Source organism: Acomys russatus, chromosome 17 (assembly GCF_903995435.1).
Source record: "Acomys russatus chromosome 17, mAcoRus1.1, whole genome shotgun sequence".
Taxonomy (NCBI): Eukaryota; Metazoa; Chordata; class Mammalia; order Rodentia; family Muridae; genus Acomys; species Acomys russatus.
Window position 1 is genome coordinate 34,728,951 of NC_067153.1, and position 22,091 is coordinate 34,751,041.

Sequence of the window (22,091 nt, forward strand, 5' to 3'; positions counted from 1 at the left end):
TGTTATTCTGTATTATTTAGGGAACCGTGTACAAACTATCTGTAATGAGAAGTACAGATGTAAACATGTTAGTCCTAACCACAAACCACATGTTGCTGTGTAAAGTGAATCATGCTCAGCCAGCTAGACACTTGGGACTTGTGAAGGGTCAGAGGCTTGAACAGGGACTGATCATACTTTGTTTCCTGTGTGTGGATCCAGTGCAGTGTGTAGTATGTAGAACGCTGAATTGTTGCTTTTGAAGAAGCCCATGGACCTTTTATTTTGTCAGTTTGAATTCAATTTTTTTTCCACCTGGTAAGTTGACTTCCCAGATGTGGGCCCATGGGTACAGCACACCTTCTTTATTGTTGAGTCTATTCCAGTGTGAACTCTGAAGCTGATACATGAGAAAGAACTCTTGTGAATGTGTAGGGGTGTGTGCACACGTTTGTGCCTGGGCTTAGGGAAAGATGAAGTGGTTGAACTTGAAGCAGATTTGAATGTATCCAGGTTGCACATTGTAGCACTCTACCTCCTTTTCACACAATCAGCTCTGTGTTCTCTCTAAATACTTGCTGTACTTGCTGTCATTCAGGATTTGAGCATACTATAAAAGAGTCACAGAAAAAAAAAAAAAGAATCTCAAAGCAATTAATATCGTACTGACACTGTTTTACAGCAAAACTCCGGGAGTCCTGCTTTGATCCAGGCAATATAATGAATGGTACCAGACTCGGAATGGATTATAAATTGGGGTCAACAGTCACCTACTACTGTGATGCTGGCTATGTTCTCCAAGGTTATTCGACACTCACTTGTATCATGGGAGATGATGGAAGACCTGGATGGAATAGAGTCCTACCAAGTTGTCATGGTAAGAAATATAACTTCTGATGGCTTTTTATTATGTATATGTATATATATATTTAAAATCATTTCTTCAAAATACAACTAGAAGTGAAGAATGGCAATAAGGAGATTTTTATGAAGTATTAAAATTTTTCATAAAGAAATTCTTTGGAAGATTGCATATATTCTTCGCTTTCTCTATGGAAGTGAGCCTGGTATAACAAGGGAATTCTCTGAAGGCATAGGTATTTATATGTTTATCTTTGGGACTAAGTGATAGTTTGACACAGTTATATAAATGCAATAATATGTGCAGTTGATGGAAAACTTGTCTTAAATTAGGATACAGAACAGTATGTATTTCCCTAAGTAAGGAAGTGTCTAAAAGAAGAAACAATAATACGGTGTTTTAAAACTGTATGTCAGCATGCAGCTCTGTATTAAAAAGGCCTTGCAGGAAGGGGCAAGCAAGAGATTTTACTGTAGAAGGATAACATAGACATGCTAGTCAGTCGAATGACCTTAATGCATTGTACAAAGTTGTACAGAGGCTATTAGAAAATGATGTCACCTGGGAAAGAGCTTCCAATATGATTATGACCAGTGAGTCATAAAATCAACTCACTTAGTCATAACCATAAGTTTTATAATAGATACAAAATTTAATCAAATATAATTTAATTATAAATAAAAGAGAGAAAAAATATTCTATTCACATAACAAAGTAAGGGAAATTTTATTTTTGGAATTTTAGTTGTATTTACAGAGATGCAAATACAATATATATATATATATATATATATATATATATATATATATATATATATATATATATATACTCATGTGCATGAATGGGTGTGTATATGTAGCTATGGGTCTATTGGTTGTGGATGCATTAGACCATTCTGTAAAAGTAAATTTATTAGCTTAGATTTTGGTTTAACAAAATGACATACACAGAGGAAAAATCCTTGACACAATTATTTATGGAAGATTCCTAATTTAGCTAAGTTATTTGCTCATTTTAGGCTTATTTTCTCTTACCTATAAAATTAGGATATATCGAATCTTTGCTTAAAAAATTGGTTTTGTATCTTGGTGTGGTGGCACAGGCCTATAATCTCAGCACCTGGGGAAGTCTGCTGGGGCAGACCTCTGTGACCTCCAGGCAAGCCTGATCTATAAAATGAGTCTAGGACAGACAATGATAAACAGAGAAACCTTATGTCTTAAAAAAATATAGGTTTTTTTTTTTTTTTTTTTAAGAAATAAAGAACTGAATTCTGATAAAAGCTTGTAATCGCAGAATGTAGGAGGCTGAGGTAGGAGGTGTCAGAATTCTCTTTGAGCCAAGGCTATGTATAAAAGACCTGACTCGTAAAAAAAAAAAAATCAACAAAACAAAAACATCTAGTAAGTTAGCTCAATCACAGGTAGAACGTTAGTAATATGTGGCTGCGCGAATCCTGAAACAAAATTATTCGGTGACACCCATGTTCCCTAGTAAGTATAGGATGTCAACACACATTTCAATGGCACATCAGGCCTAGGTTGGAAACCCTTGACACGATGCCTTAGGAAAGCTGAATTTTTTGATTAATGTTTAATAATTCATTATAATTTTAAGACCTAGTTAGTGGAGAAAACATACACAGCGAGTCTGTGAAAATGACTGACAGCTATTGTGTATTATACAGGGTGGCCATGATTTTCAGTAGTAACACACACCAAAAAAGAAGTGCCTGAGATGCATGCCTCACTTTGGCCTTGTTTATTGTGTTTATTGTGTTCAGCTGTACATACAGCTGTTCCTCATTTTGGTGTCCCTACTCATACAACGGTCTGCCTTAATACATAAGTACTTGCAATACTTCACTTACATTAATACAATAGAGAGACGTTTATTAGTTTTGGGTTTTTTAAATATAACAATTTTATCACATAGCCAAAATGCCAAGTTTATAGAAATCCAAACAAATATGCTCAGCGCATTCTCAAGCTATAAGAAAAAAAAAATAACTTGAAAATAACTTTGTCATAACAGCTTAATATTTACTACAGTCAGAGAAAACAGCCCTTTGGCTTAGAACTAAATGTACTTAATATTAAATAATAATTTTAAATGTAAGTTTAGGTATGTGTCCTTGTTCAGTGTTTAGACAGCCTATTTGATCGTGGAATATTCTCCATAGTTGATGCTACAGTGTTTTATGGAGTTGCTGAAATTTTTACTACTTAATTGAGCACACTTGCTTTTGTGATTTACTATCTTACAACAAGACTTTCAAAATAATTTGCAACATCTCCGCTCTATGTTTATTCCTGCACATGTTGTGCACACGGTGAATTTTGGGTTGAAGTTTTTGTGGGTAGGTTAGTGGTCCCCTCCCTCCAGTAGGACTCCTGTTTTGTTAGAGCGTGTCCTCAGTTCCCATGACCCCCGCTACTAGGAGTCTCTGTCACCCACTTATCCTCCCAGAAGTCTCCACTCTCTTACATCTCCAGCTTGTCACAGTGAAGCCTCTACCTACAGTTTTTGTTTGTTTGTTGTTTGTTTGTTTTTTCTCTCTCTCTGTAGGCCCTCTGTACTACTACTGCCCCAGTTCTCTCTAGGTATGGTCTCCACCCTCTTTAATGATTTTCTTCTATGCTTACGAGCAGGAGCCTAGCATAGCTGTCCTTTGAGAGGCTCCACCCAGCTGCTGATACTCACCGTCAAGCATTAGGTGAAGCAGAGAGTCTTGTGCAAAAGTGGGGGAAAGAATAGAAGGTCCTAGAAGAAACAGGAGCTTCACAAGACCAACAGAGCCAACTAAACAGGGACTAGAGCGCCTTGTGGAGACTGTAGGACAAACCGAGGACCACGCATAGACTGAACCCAGGCCCCTATGGAGATGTAGCCTATGGGCAGCTCAGGCTTCCTGAGGGTTCCCTAGTAAAGGGAGCAGGGGCTGTCTCTGACACTGACTCTGTTGCCAGTTTTTTGGTCACTAACCCCTGGAGGGGCTGTCAAGCCAGGCCACAGGGGAATAGGACAAGCTGATGTGACTTGATGAGCTGGAGTGGGTGTTGGGGACCAGGAATCCCATTTTCTGAGGAATATAAGAGGGGGAATGGGTGAGGTGGATGAACAGGACTGGAAGGAGAGGAGGGAGGGGCCTAGAATCAGAGTGTTAAGTAAATAAACTAATTAAGTATTGAAAAAAATATTTTGAAGAACTAATCAGGATAATCGAACGCTACTTGTTTCCTTAATTGTAATGATATATAACATTGGTAGGCTTTCCAAAGTAATAACAACATTTAAAGGTCAATTAGTGCTTAAGGCAAATTGTTTTTTTAAAGAAAGGTGGTTCGATTAAAAAGAAAAACAACAATAAGAAATTGGGACCAGGGCATAGGGCTAGTTAATCCGTGCCTTCTGTGTCCTAATGGTGATCTTGTCTTTTTCCATGACGTAAACAATGATACCCATGCCTGATGCAGCATCCTGGTCCACAGCATTTATTGATGAATCATTTGTTCATTAAAAACAAGCTGTTATCCTTACGATAAATTTACTATTTATGGGTGCTGCAATAAAAATATAAAATTACTTATATTTAATTCATTGATCATCTCTACTCCATTTTAATCTTGTTTTTGACAGAAACTGTTTTTATTTCTAATAAGCTTTCTCTGACTTTTATGAAACCACCCTTCATTCAACCTGATGTGTAACTGTATGACATCATCCCTGACAGAAAGGCAGCTATGTGGCAGTAGCATCCTTTTCTTCTGTGTATCTCTTCTAATATTACCTCTGGTTGTTCTAGTTGTTTTTTCTGCTATATGTTAGTATGCCTATGACTCTGCTCCTACTACTGGAAACCTGGGTGACTGTTCCTCTACACGTTTTCATGTCATCTTATCCAATAGGAGCATCCTAAGAACTTTAAAAACTTAGGGGATCTTGACTGACTCCTAAGCTGTTAATATTCAAAAGTTGTTACATGGCTGTTTGAAAATGAACCATAATGCTAGAAATGAGGAAATACTTTGTATAGCCTTCATCTTAGTGTGGTGGGTATTGACATCAACACTTTGGGCTGTCATTTTGTTGTAAGACTTCAAAACCCTGGTCTTAACCCACAACTGTTTGGCTTTTTAATAATTTTGGGGATTGACCCTAGAAATGTTTTAAAGTGCCATGGGTAATATTCTACCAATTACTGCTTAGCATATGGCATTAATTTATATATGCACACTCTTAATTTTAAAAAGACTTATGGATGAGAGCAGAATCATGGCAATTTACAAAATGTAACTGTTTCTAAAGACATGTTTAGTATCTCTGTTTTAGATTAAGTATTCATTTTAAATCTCAAAAATATGTCTTAAAGAGCTTAGAGTAGGCACATTACGATTATTTTGCCAGTGGTAGGTCTCAAACAATTGCATTCAACTGTAATTTCTACTCAGTGATCAGAAGAAACCCTGAAGTTTATCAAGGAAATTGTCAAATGTATTAAAAAACTGCAGAACAGCATATCTATGCCAACTGTTTTCTTGAATTTAACATTAAAAAACAGTTGATCTTTTATTTTATTTTTTTTCTTGGTGAAACATCTGCTGAACTTTCAGACATATGAAATTAAAATAACAGTCATATATGAGTAATATTCATGTATCTCATTCAATATTAAAAAGGGGAATTCAACACGAATAGGAACGGGTTCTACATATTTTTCTCAGACCTATTTTACCTCCTCATTTTGACTTGATTTAATTCATCTGATGGGACTGTGTACGTTACTTTAGAACACTGTGCCATCAGACAGGCATGGCCACTCAATTTACCTGTTTACCTATACTGTTCTCCTTGTAGTATTTTATGAAAGAAAAGATAATCTTAAAGCATTCACGGGATTATATTGCACAAATTCAAAGTCACCAATGGCCTTTATAAACAAATAAAACAATGGTTTTATAATACTAAGCTCCACATTCCCTGTCCAAATAAACTGGTTCTCATTTTTTCTACTTCCATGGATACAGTCTATATATGACTGGCTTCCTCATTTCTTCCAACCACACAGTTTTGTTCTCACTCAGAACTTCTGAACTTGCTTCCCACTTAGTTCTAAATATTGTCCTAGTTTGCTTTCTGTTGCTGAGACAAACATCATTACAACAAGCAAGTAAGGAGGAATGTTTTTGTTTTGTTTTGTTTTCTACTATGAATGGAAGCCAGGAGAGGAAGGGGTTCAGGTGGGAAATTAAAAAGAAGTGACAGAGGAGTGCTACTTACTATCCTGGCCTCCGTGGATTGCTTAACCTGCATTTTTATAATTCAGGACTACTTTTCTCAGAGATGACATATCCAAGGGTAGGTTGGGCTCTCCCACATTCATCATTAAAAATAAATAAATAAACAAACCAACAAAAAAGAAACAAACAAAAAAACTGTCCCACAGACCTACCTACTGACCAATCTGATGGAGGTATTTTCTTAGTTGGACTTCCAGATTCCAGATTATGTCAAATTGACTCCAAATTAAGCATCACAATTTTTTTTCAGTTCTTGCTTGACTATATTTCTCACTTGTTTTAAAATATAAGCACTCATCTTCCAGTTAAGAAAAACAATTCCTGGTTACCAATGCTCTGCTTCATAGATTTCTCAGAAAGGAATCAATATCTATATCTGAAATTGCAACTGTATATTCATAATAAAAATAGCTCTGATTTGGGAACTTTAGAAAGTAAATCATAAAATATAAAAACGCTGTGGTTGTAGCAATGCAGTTTACTTGATATTTTCCAGTACTGTGCTAATTGAGTTGATAGGAACAATAACCCTAGAGTAAAGCTAAGTTCTAAAAGGCCACTAAATTACTAGTTAATCCAAAGGAATGATCCCTTTATTCATTCATTCTATATGGCAGCCGTTTTCAAAAGTACCAATTATATATCTGGTCCTGCAGTAACATTGGTCATGAAGACAGAAGTAAGTCATGGGAGACAGGAACTATTGAGGATTTGCTTATCCTGTGTTGGCAGATATATTGTCCCAGAAGTTTGAAGATGATGCTCCAATGACATAGAGAGTTTTGCATGACTGTTCAGGCAGCAAACTGTCTCTGTCATCTTCTCGTTTGGGATTCTGCTATCCTGCATTCGCTGCATACTCAGGGTTGAAGACTAGATAGTTTAGTTTTACAATTAAGCTCAGTTGTTTAGCAGTTAAGATATTTTTAGGTCTAGATAAATGTTTTAAGTTGATAATGATGAGATATGATAGATATTAATTTTAGACTCACCAAGATAGGAAAGATGAGCCTGGCATGGCGGCGCATGCCTTTAATCCCAGCACTTGGAAGGCAGGGGCAAACAGATCGCTGTGAGTTCAAGGCCAGCCTGAACTACAAAGGTAGTCCAAGACAGCCAGAAAAGGAAAAAAAAAAGGCAAAATGTTTTCTTCAAGGCTGCCAAATACAAATAGCCAAAAACACTATGAATGTAACATTTATATAATTCCTGATTGTTTCATGGTTCTTCTTGTTGTAGGTTGTTTATTGTATATATGTGTAATAATATAAATGTAGATGTAAAAAATAAAAACTAGAAAAAGAGAAAAAAGAAAAAGAAGTAAGCCATGGACACTTTCAAGTTTGGAATCTGAAGAAACACAGAGAGCAAAGTCTATATTCTCAAGAAAAGCAGTTAGGAAAGGGTGGAGATGAGACTGACCAACTTACAAAGAGATTTTTCAGTCTCGCTATCATCCCAGAAATGGAAAATAATAATGTTTTGTGTTAAAAAAAAAAAAAAAAAAACAAAATAAAGCTCAGTTATTGTTCATAGCCATGCTTTCTTAAAAGCACTTATTGGTCCTCTAAAATCCTACACAAGTAGGAATCTATTGGCTTTTATTCTTTTGATTTTTACAACCTAAGAATGCCTGGAATATTTTTATTGGTATTTTAATACATTTTCTCCAGCTACACAGAATATCTGAAACTTAGAAATTTCTTGAAAATATGTACACTTGGTTGGTACAGTGCTAGAGCTTGAAAATTTTTAGCTAAAGGGCTGCACATCTGGACCAGGCATTCTTGCTGGGACAGAGGGAATGAAGGGTAGCCGTCCTGCAAGGAACAAACAGACAGATGTGGAGGTGGAGATGGAGGAGGGGTGGTGCTGGCGGTACCCAATTCATCCTAATTTACTCTCCAGATAAAAATCCATGTCCATGATAAGAACGCCAACCTGCTAAAAGGGAAGGGCCCCCAAGACTTGTTTTAGAGGGCCGCCTCTCAGCATTTGCCCTGAGCATGTGTTTCCAGTACAGGAGTCTGGCAAACACATTCAAATTGGAACAGTTAAACACAAATATCTTATAAAGGCATACATGCTATCAAGAATAGGTAGTTAGATGAAAAGTTTTCTAGTTATATCTGTAATATTACTTCAGGTCATATGGGAGAGTTAAAAGGAGACAAATTCATACAAAATAGTTAACTAAATGTCTAAATGCATTTTCACCGTTCATCTCATATATAACTTAAGTAGAAAATAATGACCTTAATAGATACTTTTGGCCAAATTTCTAACAGTTCTTTTGAAAATCTACACTGTTCTTTTAATAAGTTCATTTCATTTATACTAATGTAAGTGCTGTATTATACTGTAAGTACTCATTCATTCAACAATAATCTATAAATCTGTCCCCAGATTTGTGTAACACGTACATGATGAGATTAAGCACCCAATAGCCAGCTGCCTGACCTCATTGCTTTCCTTGGAAGCATTTGAAAAGTAAACTGAAAAAATTTAAGGATGTCTATTTCTTAATGATAGCTTTCCAACTTCAGTGTGATCTCTAATTAGGAACCTCTTATGGACTACATTTAAGGAAATCATGTTGTCTGTATGTTTGAGGATGTAAATAGCTGAAGTAGTTATTACCTAGCACAATACATTTAATTATTCTTTTCTTTATTATTATTATTAGTAGTAGTAGTAGTAGTAGGATGTACAAAAACTTGCTGTATAGCAAAATGTGAACTTGAATTTTTCAACTCCCAATTACTAGAATTACAGGCACCTATCACGAGTGCTGGACAGTTTTCCTTTTTCATGCCTGTAAATTTTTGTTTAAAAGAGAGAGAGAGAGAGACATTTTCTTTACCCTTTGTATGGTCTTCTGATGATTGCCTGTAACCCATGTTGCATTGTAGATGTGTTTATTTAATAATAACACAGATTTCATTAGTTCTTAGGTTTTGTAGAAAGACTTGTTAACAGGATTTCTATGTCACCAGTAGAAAGAAGATTTGACTATATATCTTTTGTCTTATTGCTAACACCATTTGAATTATCCTATAACTTCTAATGTTACTGCTATACTTTTCTTTTTTTTTTTTTTCTTGTAAAGAGAAAAATCAATGAGTTAATTTGGCTTGTTATCTTTTTCTCATTAGCTACCTCACCAGTAATGTAGTAAAAGGCATTTTTGATGTCTAAGTTAAATACAGATTATATGACAGTTGAGAGTTAAGGAGAGGTGAATATGATAAAAATGAAAAGAATGTGTCCTTCTGGAGCTGTGGGTGAAATATAAACCCAAACACATTGCTCACAGAAAAATTGTGCCTAAATGCACAAAAATGAATAAGCATGGATTTCAGGCAAATTGCTCTCCACGTAGGGTGTTCTATGTAGTATGAATCCACAGCAACAGGGATTTATTTACAACTACATTAATGATGTCTAGACTGCTGTGCTTGAGGCCGACTGGATAGCTAATGTATTTGTGAATGCCTAGAAATGGCAGGTCCTCAATAACATCTGCTTTTTTATTTTCTTTTAAGTAATAATTTTTCACCCACAATATGAAAGCAAAATATAGTTTGGTTTTACCTTAGAGATGTCTTCACAGCACAAAATATGTTGTATTTACTATTTCACAATCAGTGTCTTATACCTGTAAATAAAATTACTGTGCTCTGCTGATGAAAGGCAGATATGGTTGATGATACTCAGAAATCATTCAGAAGTGTGTCTTTGTTATGTCAAAAATTGAAGTGAAGGCAAATGCTAGAAGGCTCACCATTTTAGACTATGTAAGTATGTATAAGGCAGATGGAAAACAGTGATCCTGCTAAGGATTCCTCTGACCTCTACATGCAAGAATGGACTAAAATGCAATCAGTACTTTTTTTGTAGTAGTATTTTTGTTTTTGTCTTTTATGTGACCCATATAAAATCCTCAGTTTCAGAGTTCTAGTGGTCAGAGGCCTGGGTCACCTTGCACTGTAACATAACAATACTTTCCAGGGAACTATTATTATCACTTTGAAGAGCAGGTGAATGCTTCCCTTCATTTTGTTGAATAAAGACAATTTTACTAAGTTACATTTGTAACTCAAGTGAGGAAACCATTTTCTCCAAGGTTCGTAGGGAAGTTGTGTGCTTATGAGAAGACCAAACAGAGCTGTATGTGCAACTGAGATGCTCTTCCCCAACCTCGACACACAAGTACTTGAATTCGACTTAATTGTCAGAAATGCTAATGGACAATGAGGTGCTTCTAAATAGCCTCCGGTCAACTCAAAGAAAGGATGTATCTACCTCTGTTTGAATCTGATTGAACATATGCCCCGTTGCCATGTCATTTCATATTTCTCTCTCTGCCGACCACGCTTGCTAAAAAGTGAAATTCAACTTTAAGCCTAAATATTTATTGTTATTTCAAAAGGGAGAGGGATTTTTTGGTCTCATTAAATCCTGCTATTTCATCATAAAAGGTATTTAAGGTTTTATAAATTTTAAACTGCATGTTATTAACCAATAGGAAAATATTAATAAGGTATATTTTATTAATTTTTGTAACCTGGAATATTTAGCAAAATATGTATCAAGGCACTGTACTTTGCTCTATAGGTACAAATAATATTAAAAGCACAGAAACCATGACTTAATACTTCCAACACTCTATAAATAGACAGACATATTAATGACCCACATAAATAAGCACAGATACTATTATAAATGGCTAATCATTCTCCCGATATTACCTAATGAAGTGCTGTACCACAATAGGGGCTTTATATAATTTAGAAACCAAGACAGACTTCCAAGGAGATCAACATTGAGTTTAAGCTTTACTAGGAAATATTACAAAGAAATTTTCTCTATAAAATTGTTTTATAAAAACATATTTGTGTTTATGGTGGGGAGGCATGGTGGCCCTCAAAGAAAGAATAAGCTGGCTACCAAGATGAGACTTAATAGCCTATGACCATATAGTGGGGGAGGAAGTCCTCCTCAGTCATAGACCTAGGGGAGGGGAATTGGGTGAAAGCAGGAGGGAGGGAGGAAAGGGAGTATACAAGTGATGGGATAACAATTGAGTTGTCATCTGAATAAATTAATTGAATAAAAAAATAAAATACTTTTTTAAATTAGAAGATTAATATCACATAAATTGTCTCATTAAATTGTATTCCAACTAAACCAAATGCAGGATTTCAGCTTCACAAAGCAACAATAATTCACTAGAAGTCAGCTTAAGTGGTTGTCATTGTCATGTATGCTTTATCACCGAATCACAGCTTGTGACTGTCACAGAGATGTGATTGCAGGAATGGAAGATTTCTACATTTGAGTGCTGAAATTCTTACAGAGATGAGGAGAATGTCTAGGTGCTAGGTAGTCACGTTAGTCATGCAACCTGTCAACAAGGCCAAACTCACACCATTTTGCACTGCAAGCAAACTGCTCTTCTAGCATGTATATTATATCTCAATGTCTGCAAAGGGGAGTCAAAATCAGTGATATTCCACTCATATAATCCTCTGCATCTCCAGAACATCTACTTAGCATCTATGTCATTCAAAAGATCTGTCAAGGATGGCAGCTAACTCATAGGGCTATTGTGTAAGTCCTTATTTGGAAGTATACACTGATGGGAGCCATAGCTCACAGAGACATGTTAGGTAAAGGCAGTACCTTCCTAGTCAACAACATCAAATGAATGAGTCCAAACTATCAGCGAGGTGACACAGATGGAACTTACACCCTATTGAATTTACATAATGAGTCATTAAGGTGGCCAGTAATTGCCATGTTGTGAATAAAAATTTTACTATTAAAATTAGTGTGACAGACTAGAACGATGACTCAGTATCTAAGATCTCTGACTTTTTTTTGCAGACAACCTGTGTTTCATTTCTGGAGCATATACTGGGCTACCCATAACCTTTTCTAACTTCAGCACCAGGGAATCACTGTCTTCTGGACTCTGTAGGCACCTTTACTCACCCATGCACCTCCCCTCACCCTAACACATAAGCAAAAGTAAGATAAATATTTTTAAATAGCTATAAAATAATATGAGCTTATAAAAACAAAATTATGGGCGGGAGAGATGACTCAGAGGTTAAGAGCACTGGCTGCTCTTCCAAAGGTTGTGAGTTCAATTCCCAGCATCCACATGGTGGCTCACAACCATCCATAATGTGATATGATGGCCTCTTCTGACATGTAGGCAGAGCACTGTATACATAATAAATAAATAAATATAAAAAAACAAAATTATTACAGGGAGAATGGAAAATGATGTTAGCTTTTCTGAAGTAAACAAACAAAACAAAGAAAACTCGTAGCAATATTATTTTACTGTTTTATTAATAAATAGATCAGAATATAGCAAAATGTATCAGGAAAAAAGTTAATGAAACTCAATTTAAATATAATTATAATTTAAAGAGTATTTGTGAGCATTCTGAATTAAAGAGAAAAACATCCCCATCAGAGGCTGTTTCTCTGAGGTCTGTAAGCTCAATGAAATACTAAGGTTTATACAGGAGACATGGGCAGAAACATGAAAGGGATCACAGGATACTTGGATATTTTTCACAGAGACTGAGATTTTTGAACAAACATGAGAAAGAAAAGTATCAACTTTAATTTTAAAATCAATACTGGAAATAATAGCTGTCTGTGTTAAAATTCACAGCAGAGAGTTTAAGGGTCCGGAAAGGTTTTATGTTTTAAAACAATGCTCCATGGGGATCTTTCAACAGTGTTCCATAAGAGAATTTATGCCTGTGACATTCAATCAGGCTATATCAGGCTATAAGTAATTTATGAGAAGTAGACCAGCAGTTTTGTAAGGTACAGCAGTTCTTTCAAACTGAGGGATCACAGGTCGCAGCTGGTAAATTATTGATTTAATATAGTGCATTGCTCTTCTGTGACCTGTAAGAAGTCGTTGCTTTTCATAGTACCTAGCTTGGTTTCTGAGAATAATTTATATATCATAATTTTCATTATACAGTGTATTTGATAATAAATTATACATTACACAGGTAAAAAGACAGATAGGAAATTTCATGCAGCTTGAGGCTGTGTTGCATGTATTATGAAGTCTCTAAGACACCTGAACCCTCCAGAAGTATCTCTCCACATAAGTGGTTTGCTGTTCCATTTCACTTTGTAGCAAAGTGACACTTATTCTTCTCTATTGCACACTCATGTCCTGAGTCACACCAAAGGCAGAAAGCTTCCTTCACCAAAAACAAAAAATGCACACAACTGGTTCGTATTTTCCTTATCTTTGTCATTGAATATATATAATTCAGAAGCAAAAGAGTCAGGTACATGATAATTTGGCCCTAAGTGCATTGACTGAGAATATTTGCTTTCTGGTTTTGTGGTTTGTGTGCATGTGTACATCTGTGAGAGAGAGAGAGAGAGAGAGAGAGAGAGAGAGAGAGAGAGAGAGAGAGAGAGAGAGAGAGAGAGAGATGGATTTTCTAGAATTGCTCTTGTTGTATTAATTTGGTTTAGCTTTTTGTATTTGTTTGTTTATGTCTTTGACTTCTTTCCTTTATTTATTTATTTAATTATTATTATTTATTCTTTTATCCATTACATTTCTGCCCCCTCCCCTCCTCTTAGTCCCTCCTATCCCACTCCCCTCTTCCCCAGATTGACTCCTCTTCTATTTCCCTTCAGAAAAGAGCAGGACTTGCAGGTATATCGACTCAACAAATCATAACAAGTTACAATAAGACTAGGCACACGCCCTCATATCAAGACTGGACTAGGCAGCAGGAGGAAGAGGAGGACGAACAGAATCCCAAGCGCAGACAAAAAGAATCAGAGACAACCCCCACTCGCACAAGAAGACCAAGCTACACACCTCTCTACATATGTAGAAGGCCTAGCTCAGACCCATACAAGCTCCATAATTGTTGTTTCAGTCTCTGTGAGCCCCTATGAGCCCTGGTTAGTTGATTCTGTGAGCTGTGTTCTTGTGGTGTCCTCTACCCATTTAACTCCCAAGATCCTTCCTTTTCCTCCTCTGCTGGGTTCCCTGAACTGCACTTAATGTTTGGTTGCAGGTCTGTGCATCTGTTCCCAAAAGTTGCTGGATGAATCTTCTCTCTGAGGACAATTATGCTAGGTTCCACTCTACGAGTATAGAAGAATATCATTACAAGTCATTTCACTTCCTTTTATTTATGTATTTATTTGCCTGCTGTGTTTAGTTCTATCATAGGTATCTGGGTTATCCAGCATCTGGTTCCTGGCCAGCCAGGCAGTGTCAGATACAAGCTCCCCCTTGCGGCACCATTACCCTTACACATGTCCCTTGTTACTAGGAGACTTTACTAGGGTCACCTTTGTATATTCCACGGAGTTTCCATTGTGGTGGGTTTCCAAATCACCCCTGAAATTATGACAATTTCAGTCCTCTCTCCCAGTATTCTCTTCCTTCACCTCCCACCTGATCCCTTCTGTTCCCATCCCCACCCTCCCCTACCCCACATATGACATCGACTCTATTGCTCCTCTCTAGGGAGATTTGTGTCCCACCATGACTCCTCCTTGTTACTTAGCCTTTCTGAGTCTGGGGATTGTAGCATGACTATCATTTAGTTAGCAGCTAATACCCTCTTACACGAGTAAATACTATGCTTGTTCTTCTGGTTCTGGCTTACCTCACTCATGATCATTTCTTTTCTTGTTATATCCAATTGCCTGAAATGTTCATATTTTTTTAACACCTGAACACCTCTGTTGTGTAAATATAACCACATTTTCTTTATCCATTCTTTGGTTGAGGGATATCTGACTTGTTTACAGTTTGTAGCTATTAGAAATAATGGTGCTGGGGCTGGAGAGATGGCTCAGTGGTTAAGAGTGCCGCCTGCTCTTCCAGAGATCCTGAGTTCAATTCCCAGCAACCACATGGTGGCTCAAAACCGTCTATAATGTGATCTGATGTCCTCTTCTGCAGATAAAGCACTCATATACAATAAATAAATAAATCTTTTTATAAAAAAAAAAAAAAGAAAAGAAATAATGGTGCTATGAACATGATTGAGTGAGAATTCTCAAAAGAGGATCACAAATGGCTGAGAAATGCATAAAGATATGTTCAACATCCTTAGCCGTCAGGAAAATGTAAATCAAAATTACTTTGAGATTCAATGTTGAACCTGTCCGAATGGCTAAGAATAGCAATTCAAGTAGCAGCACCTGCTGGCTAGGACTTGAAGCAAAGGGAACACTCCTCCATTATGGGCGGGAGTGCACACTTATACAGTCACTTTGGAAGTCAATATAGCAGTTCTTTGGAAAATTGGGACTAGATACTAATTTGCTTTTTAGAGGTTGAGGGAGGATGGTGAAAGGAGTGAGGGAGAGAGAAAGGGGAAGAGGGAGAGGGAGAGAGAGAAACGGCATGGTGTTGGATAAATGGGAAAGTAGGAGGTATCTGGGAAGAGCTAAGGAAGTAAAAGGCATAATTAGCATACACTGTATGAAAAAATTAATGTAACTAAAATGAGAATTCAAACTGTGTGTGTGTGTGTGTGACTTTATATACTCATTGAAGGTTGTCCCATATGGATACAACATTAGTGTGGATTAATAACTTTCATTGGCATGCATTTGCTGTTCCCTCAGTGGAATCCAGTATCTGCACAGCCCTTTATATTTAAACATTATCCTATTGGCTACACTGGGATGTTTAAACTTACTTATCTTCCACATAGCATTAACCCTAGGTACAAAGCTGTAGCAATTCACTGGTACCAAATAAACAGGAAAAATGGAGTTCGAATCAGAGAAAGAAAACAATGTTGCATATGGTTGATTAGTGGAGGATCTATTTGGATTTTGAATTGGTTTTGGTGATATTTCTAGCACAATTTCTACTAAGGAGAATTGTGTTTGGACGCATTTCACAGCAGTCTGGCATTGCTAATTACAGTTTACTTAATTATCTAACAAGTAATTATAGAGAATCTATTTTTTTTTGTTGTTGTTGTTATACTATTCTTCAAGAAAAAGGTGAACCATGATAACATTTGAATGATAGAATAGTCAATCTCACGAGAGAGAATATCCGTGTGAAAACTGTGAGGGTCTGAATAGTAACAGATAACAAGGGGCTGATAAAAGGCCCTGGTGTATAAACGGCAAAGCTGGGTTTTCTTTGACCTTGAGCCAGGGAAAGGGAAGAAGAATAACAGCCGGTTTTAGAAAAAGAATGTTAACTTTTTAAATCCCTAAAATAATTTGGCTCCATATGTATACACAAAGTATAATTTTCCAGTGCTGCAAAGTAATGATTGATTATAATTAGCTATGTAAACATTAGAATAGTTGCCAGGATGGCACATTTCAGCAGCATCAGTGTGTTAATTTGCTAAATGTGTTCTAGAGAATTCTGGTCCTATACGATTCGACCTAAAATATAGTTTTCTACCATCAAAGAGTTTTTAAAACATCCACTGAGTTACCTAAACCATAATATCATGTAAAAATGGAACATTTTGTTTCTGTTTCTCATTACTGCCTTTAATAAGAAAACTGTAACTTTTTATTGAACATAGATTCTTCTTATACACCCCAACCATATTTCTCTCTGCCTACACTCCTCCTAGCTACCCCAACCTTCTCTCTCCCCCATATCAACCCCCCTCCCTTCATATCCTCTTCAGAAAAAAATCAGGTCTCCAGGAGACAACAGCCAAACATGACAAAAACAACATACAGTAAGACAAGGCAAGAGCCCTCACATGGAGGCTGGACAATGAAACCAATTTGGAAGAATAAGAGTCCCAGAGCAGACAATAGAGTTGAAGACACCCGCTCACACTGTTAGGAGTCTCACAGGAACACCAGGATAACAGCTGCAGCATATGAAGAGAGGACCAGATGCCCCCCATGCAGGCCCCATGCTTGCCACCTTAGTCTCTATGAGCCAATGTGAGCCCTACTTAGCTGATTCAGTGGGTTTAATGGCATGGCATCAAAATACTTTTATGATTTATTTTAAAATGACAAGCAGGTGAGTCCTTCTGTTTGAGGACTTATAGACAATATTAAGATTTTTTCTGAAAAAAGGGCACTTCTTTTAAAAAGGAGGAAAGGGTTTTCATATATTTTTTATCTTCTAATCATTAAGACAAAAGAAAGCAAAATCTTCCCATTTCCCCAACATCCCCACTATGATGAAATTGAAATTTTCAATATGGAATAAGAACATGTAGAGATACTAGATACAAATATTAGGAGATTCAGTATAGTCTATGTTTATTGGGTAAGCATAAAACTGATAATTATACTAGGGCTCAGTCTGTTACCATAATTTTCTATTTGTATAATCATATACTTCTCAATTATTGACAACCAATGTAAACTTAGCTTCATTGTTTATGAATTTTGTCATATTGACTAAAAGAAACAAAGAACAAAGGTTACCAGGAAAGCTTACAGCAGAGGTTCAGAACCTTCCCAATGCTGTGGTCCTTTACCACAGTCCTTCATGCCGTAGTAACCCCCAACAAGAAAATTATTTTCATTGCTACTAAATAACCGTAACTGTGGAACTGTTATATGTCATAACGTAAATATTTATATTTCCCAGTGGTCTTAGGTGACCCCTGTGACAGGGTCTTTGACTTCCAAAGGGGTCGCAGACTCACACGTTGAGAACTGACAGTTCATAGGGTCTGTAATTCATGACCATAGGGCATCAAATACATATTCATCTCCATATAGCCATGTTGAGAACCTTAATGTTTATGAATAAAATTTTCAGTCAAATTCCTTAATGTGCATTATACAAAATTCCACACATGAAACAAAGTGAAGCTGACAGGCACAGAAATATGGAACGCCACATGTTCACTCACAACTTAGTCAGACAGCTAACCCGAATTAAAAGATGCTATATACATTATACTCCCCAAATATAAAAATAACATACCTACCCTGTATATTCAAAGTATCATTTAATCTTAGAACACCTTTAAGTCAGAAAGAAAGTAAATGTATAGCACATAGGTTTTTTTGGGAAACACTCTCTCACTAGTAGCATTAGCAGAAGAATAAGGTTATCAGCACTGAAATAAGAAAATAACTGACTACTTTCATGTCAAAATATGAGAGATGAGAAGAAGGAATTGTTTTGTTTATTGATATTCTATCAATATATTGTTTCTTAAAAGTTCTAAATTTATTATTTTAATTCCAACTATTTAATGTATTTTATTGAATTTTTAAAAAATAAATGAAATACTCCATCGTAACCCTGGTCAATATAAAATTGTTGTTTGGTTTAAAAATATTATTTTCTTCCCAGCCCTTGGGAGGCAGAGGCAGGCAGATCACTGTGACTTTGAGGCCAGCCTAGTCTACAAAGCAAGTCCAGGACACGCAAGGCTACACAGAGAAACCTAGTCTCCAAAAACCCATAAATTAAAAAAGAAAAAGAAAAAATGAAAGAAGAAAAAAAAAAGAAAAACTACTTTCCTTTTTAAAGTTTGACAAGAAATATATAAAAAGAATTAGACATTCAAACTGCCACAGTACTTGAAACACCTAGGTATACTACTGTACTTTTATAAAAAAACAAATCATGAACTAACAAATTCAAAATATGAAACCTAAACCTTGCACTCAGTTACAATTTCTATTGCTGTACTAAAATACCATGAGAAAAGAAAGATTAGGAAAAACAATTTTTCTCAAAATTCAAGGGAGAACTCATCCTGGTAGATTAGTAGCAAATAGTAAGAGACTGAGGCATCAGATCCCGTTGCTTAGTCAGTCAGGAAGCAAGGGGAGATGAGGACATATGCCCCACCCGATTTCTCCTTTGGATATAGTCCAGTATCCAAGCACAGGGAACGGTGCTACCTACAGTGAGTATGTCTTCCCATTTCAATAATCCAATTATGATCAAGTAGATAGGTGAAATGAACAATCACAAATTCACCTCTTGACAAATTCACATTCAAAAACATCGCTTGTAATCACAATATTCTACTCACTACCAACAAAGACTTATAGTCATTTTATAATTCAAAATAATATGCAACATCAAGAGTCTATGTAGTCTTTGGAAATTCCAATGGTTTACAAGTCTGAAGTATATACCTCATCTGAAACTCAGGACAATCTTTTAACAGAAGGCTTCTACAAAATTAAAATGCAGTTATATAATTTCAATATTCAATGGAACAGATTAAACACTCCCAGTCCAGAATGGAAGGATCAGGGGATAGCACTGAATAATTAGACCAAAATTTAGCACAGAAAATGCTAAATAATGAAGCATCATATCCAGTATCTCATGCCTGTAATCCCAGTACTTGAGAGGCAGAGGCAGGCGGATCTCTGTGAGTTCGAGGCCAATCTGGTCTACAAAGCGAGTCCAGGCCTGCCAAGGCTACACAGAGAAACCCTGTCTCGAAACAAACAAAAAAACAAACAAACAAACAAAAAAACCCAAACAAATAAACAGAATTGTGATGAAATTCATTGGGTGTGTCAGAGGGTTTTGGGACCTTCAGTCCTCTAGCTTGCCTCATATTTTCCAGATGGGCTTATAAGATAACCCTCAACTTTTCCAGTTAAAACATGGGTTTGACGGATATTCACCTTATAAGACTACCCCTCTTCCAATGCACACCCTGTGCAGCAGATTTGGGCATGTGATATTTGCAGGCAGGGCACAGACAGCCAGGCAGTTTATTAAATGTCGGCAGACAGCCAGTGCCAGCCTACACTGCCTCCTTTAATGCGTGCACCACCAGCAACCGCTACCGGAAACCATGCAGCCCTTCAAGTCAAGTGTGCAGGTTCTGGTAGAGAGCCAATCCACGCTCACATTATCCTCCTCGAGGTACAGGAAGATGTGTGCAGCTTGCCCCTCCCTGCTTCATACTACCTGCACAGAGCCAGGGAATTCTCCTCGGCGACCCCGACTATATGTGTGTCACACATATGAAGCAAGGAGAAACAAGCTGTAGGTAAATAACAACCCCCAACCCTGGCATGGATTTTTCGGGATTAAAAAGTCATTTTATATGCTGGAAAATATGGTAACTGTCCTCGGTCTTACATTTACTCGATTTTTGTAGGTTCCCTGGCAGACATGAATGACATAGCCCTGGAATCTCCAGTATTTTTTGATCCCCCCTAAGTTTTACTTCACAGTTTCACCATATAGCGTAATTGGATTTCTTGCACGGATCCAAGCCTGCCACACACAGCCTGGCTTTACTTTTTCTCTGTAACAAGGGCAGCAAATCTACCATCACTTGGACAACACTGCCAAGTTCTGTTGCAAGTTAGAGTTGTAACTTGGTCCCTTAGTCTGAAATTGATAAAGCTTCTTTGGGCATCTTTCCTGTTGGCCTGGTGTAGTGCAGAAAGCTTTAGATCTTTTTAATAATTACAGCTGCCCTCACAGTATCATTCTGAATGCTTTCCTCTCTCACCATTTATCTTCCAAACAAAGTAGTTCATTTGCTTTCAATTTAGCCTCACTCAGATTCCTAGGACTGGCAGACTCTTGAAAGAAAAATAAAACAAAACAAAACACTAAAAAGGTACCTTCTCAGTTTTCCATGCACCTCTAAATTCTTGAGCTACATAGCAACTGTTCACATTTCCTGTAGCATTTTTGTCTTCCCAGAAGTTTGTTTTCAAACTTCTTTAACTACATAAGTGAAGCCAGACAAAAAGAATCAGACTGATAAGCTTCAATAATGAAATAGATGGGGGAAAATACCTTTTTTGACAAACCCATATTCTTTCCCTGAGAAGCCCCACTCCTTGAAACACTTGCCGTGAATCTGCTGGCCAGTGCTGAATTTTTATGTAAGCAGGATGGCTCCATGCCAGAGAAGAGAATAACAGTTCCTAGCAAAGATCCATCAACTGGGAAAAACACTATGAAAAGGCCCAGAAGACAGGGCCTCTGAGAGCATGTATTTTGGAAAACTCTCTCCATAAAGAAACCATGGCTATAGATAAGAAACTCACCTATTGACAGAACAGACTACAGGTTTCCCTTTTTGCCATTACTAATTGCTACGTAACATTTAGCACTTCAAAGCCATTTTTTAGTGGAACTTTCTTTTCTTTCAGCCTCCAAGATACTTTATAGGTTTCTTCTATCTAATAAAGAACCTTTGGTGTAATCTATGTCCTTTTTATTTTATTTATTTATTTATTTTATTTTTTTTTTTTGGTGTCAGTTTTGTTCCTTGTTGTACATAGTTTTCTGAGTTGTTTCTTTGCTTAAAAAATAGCGCCTCCTCTGGACTTAGGGGTATTTAGCAGCTTCTTAAATTTCTCTGTGTAGGAGACCACAAATCAGTACATCCTCTGCAGGAATCCCGGTGGATATTCGGGGTTTTATATGGCAGGATCCCTTTCTCCTAACTTACCAGAAGCTTTAAGCTTCATTTTTTTGTGTGTGTGTGAACTTTGTGTCCAAGGTAGCACAAAAGTCGGTGCCCAGACACCATCAACTTGTCTGACTTCAAGGCAGATAAAGATTGGAGAGGAAAGACAATGCTTAGTGCAATGGTTCTCAAACTTTCCAATGATGCTGCCCTTTACTACAGTTCCTCGTGTTCCCGTAACCCCAAACATAAAATTATTATGTTGCTGCTTCATAACTGTAATTTTGCTACTGTTAAGAATTGCAAAGATCTGATACGTGACCCACCGTTTGAGAACCACTGGATTAGAGTAAGGAAATATATTTGTAAAACCACTCATACCCATGTATAGAAATAATTAAATTGCCAGCAGCATAAGTGCAGTGAGCTCTGAGTAACACTCCTGTACCTGGGAGCTTCCCTATGTGCATATGTCCCGTCTCTTCTTTACAATGATATTTTTAATTTTACAAGTTAATAAACGAAAGGCCACCATTATTACTTTTAGAAATAACT

General features: G+C 36.8%; 1 protein-coding gene across 2 annotated transcripts in view; it reads left to right on the forward strand.

Moving 5' to 3' along the window:
- Positions 1–22,091, forward strand: part of Csmd3 (CUB and Sushi multiple domains 3) — a 1,090,370-nt gene that overhangs the window by 823,657 nt on the left and 244,622 nt on the right. For both annotated transcript variants that reach the window (XM_051159708.1, XM_051159709.1), the window contains one exon: positions 662–856. In XM_051159708.1, coding sequence (XP_051015665.1) covers positions 662–856 — 195 coding nt within the window. The remainder of the gene's footprint in view (positions 1–661; positions 857–22,091) is intronic.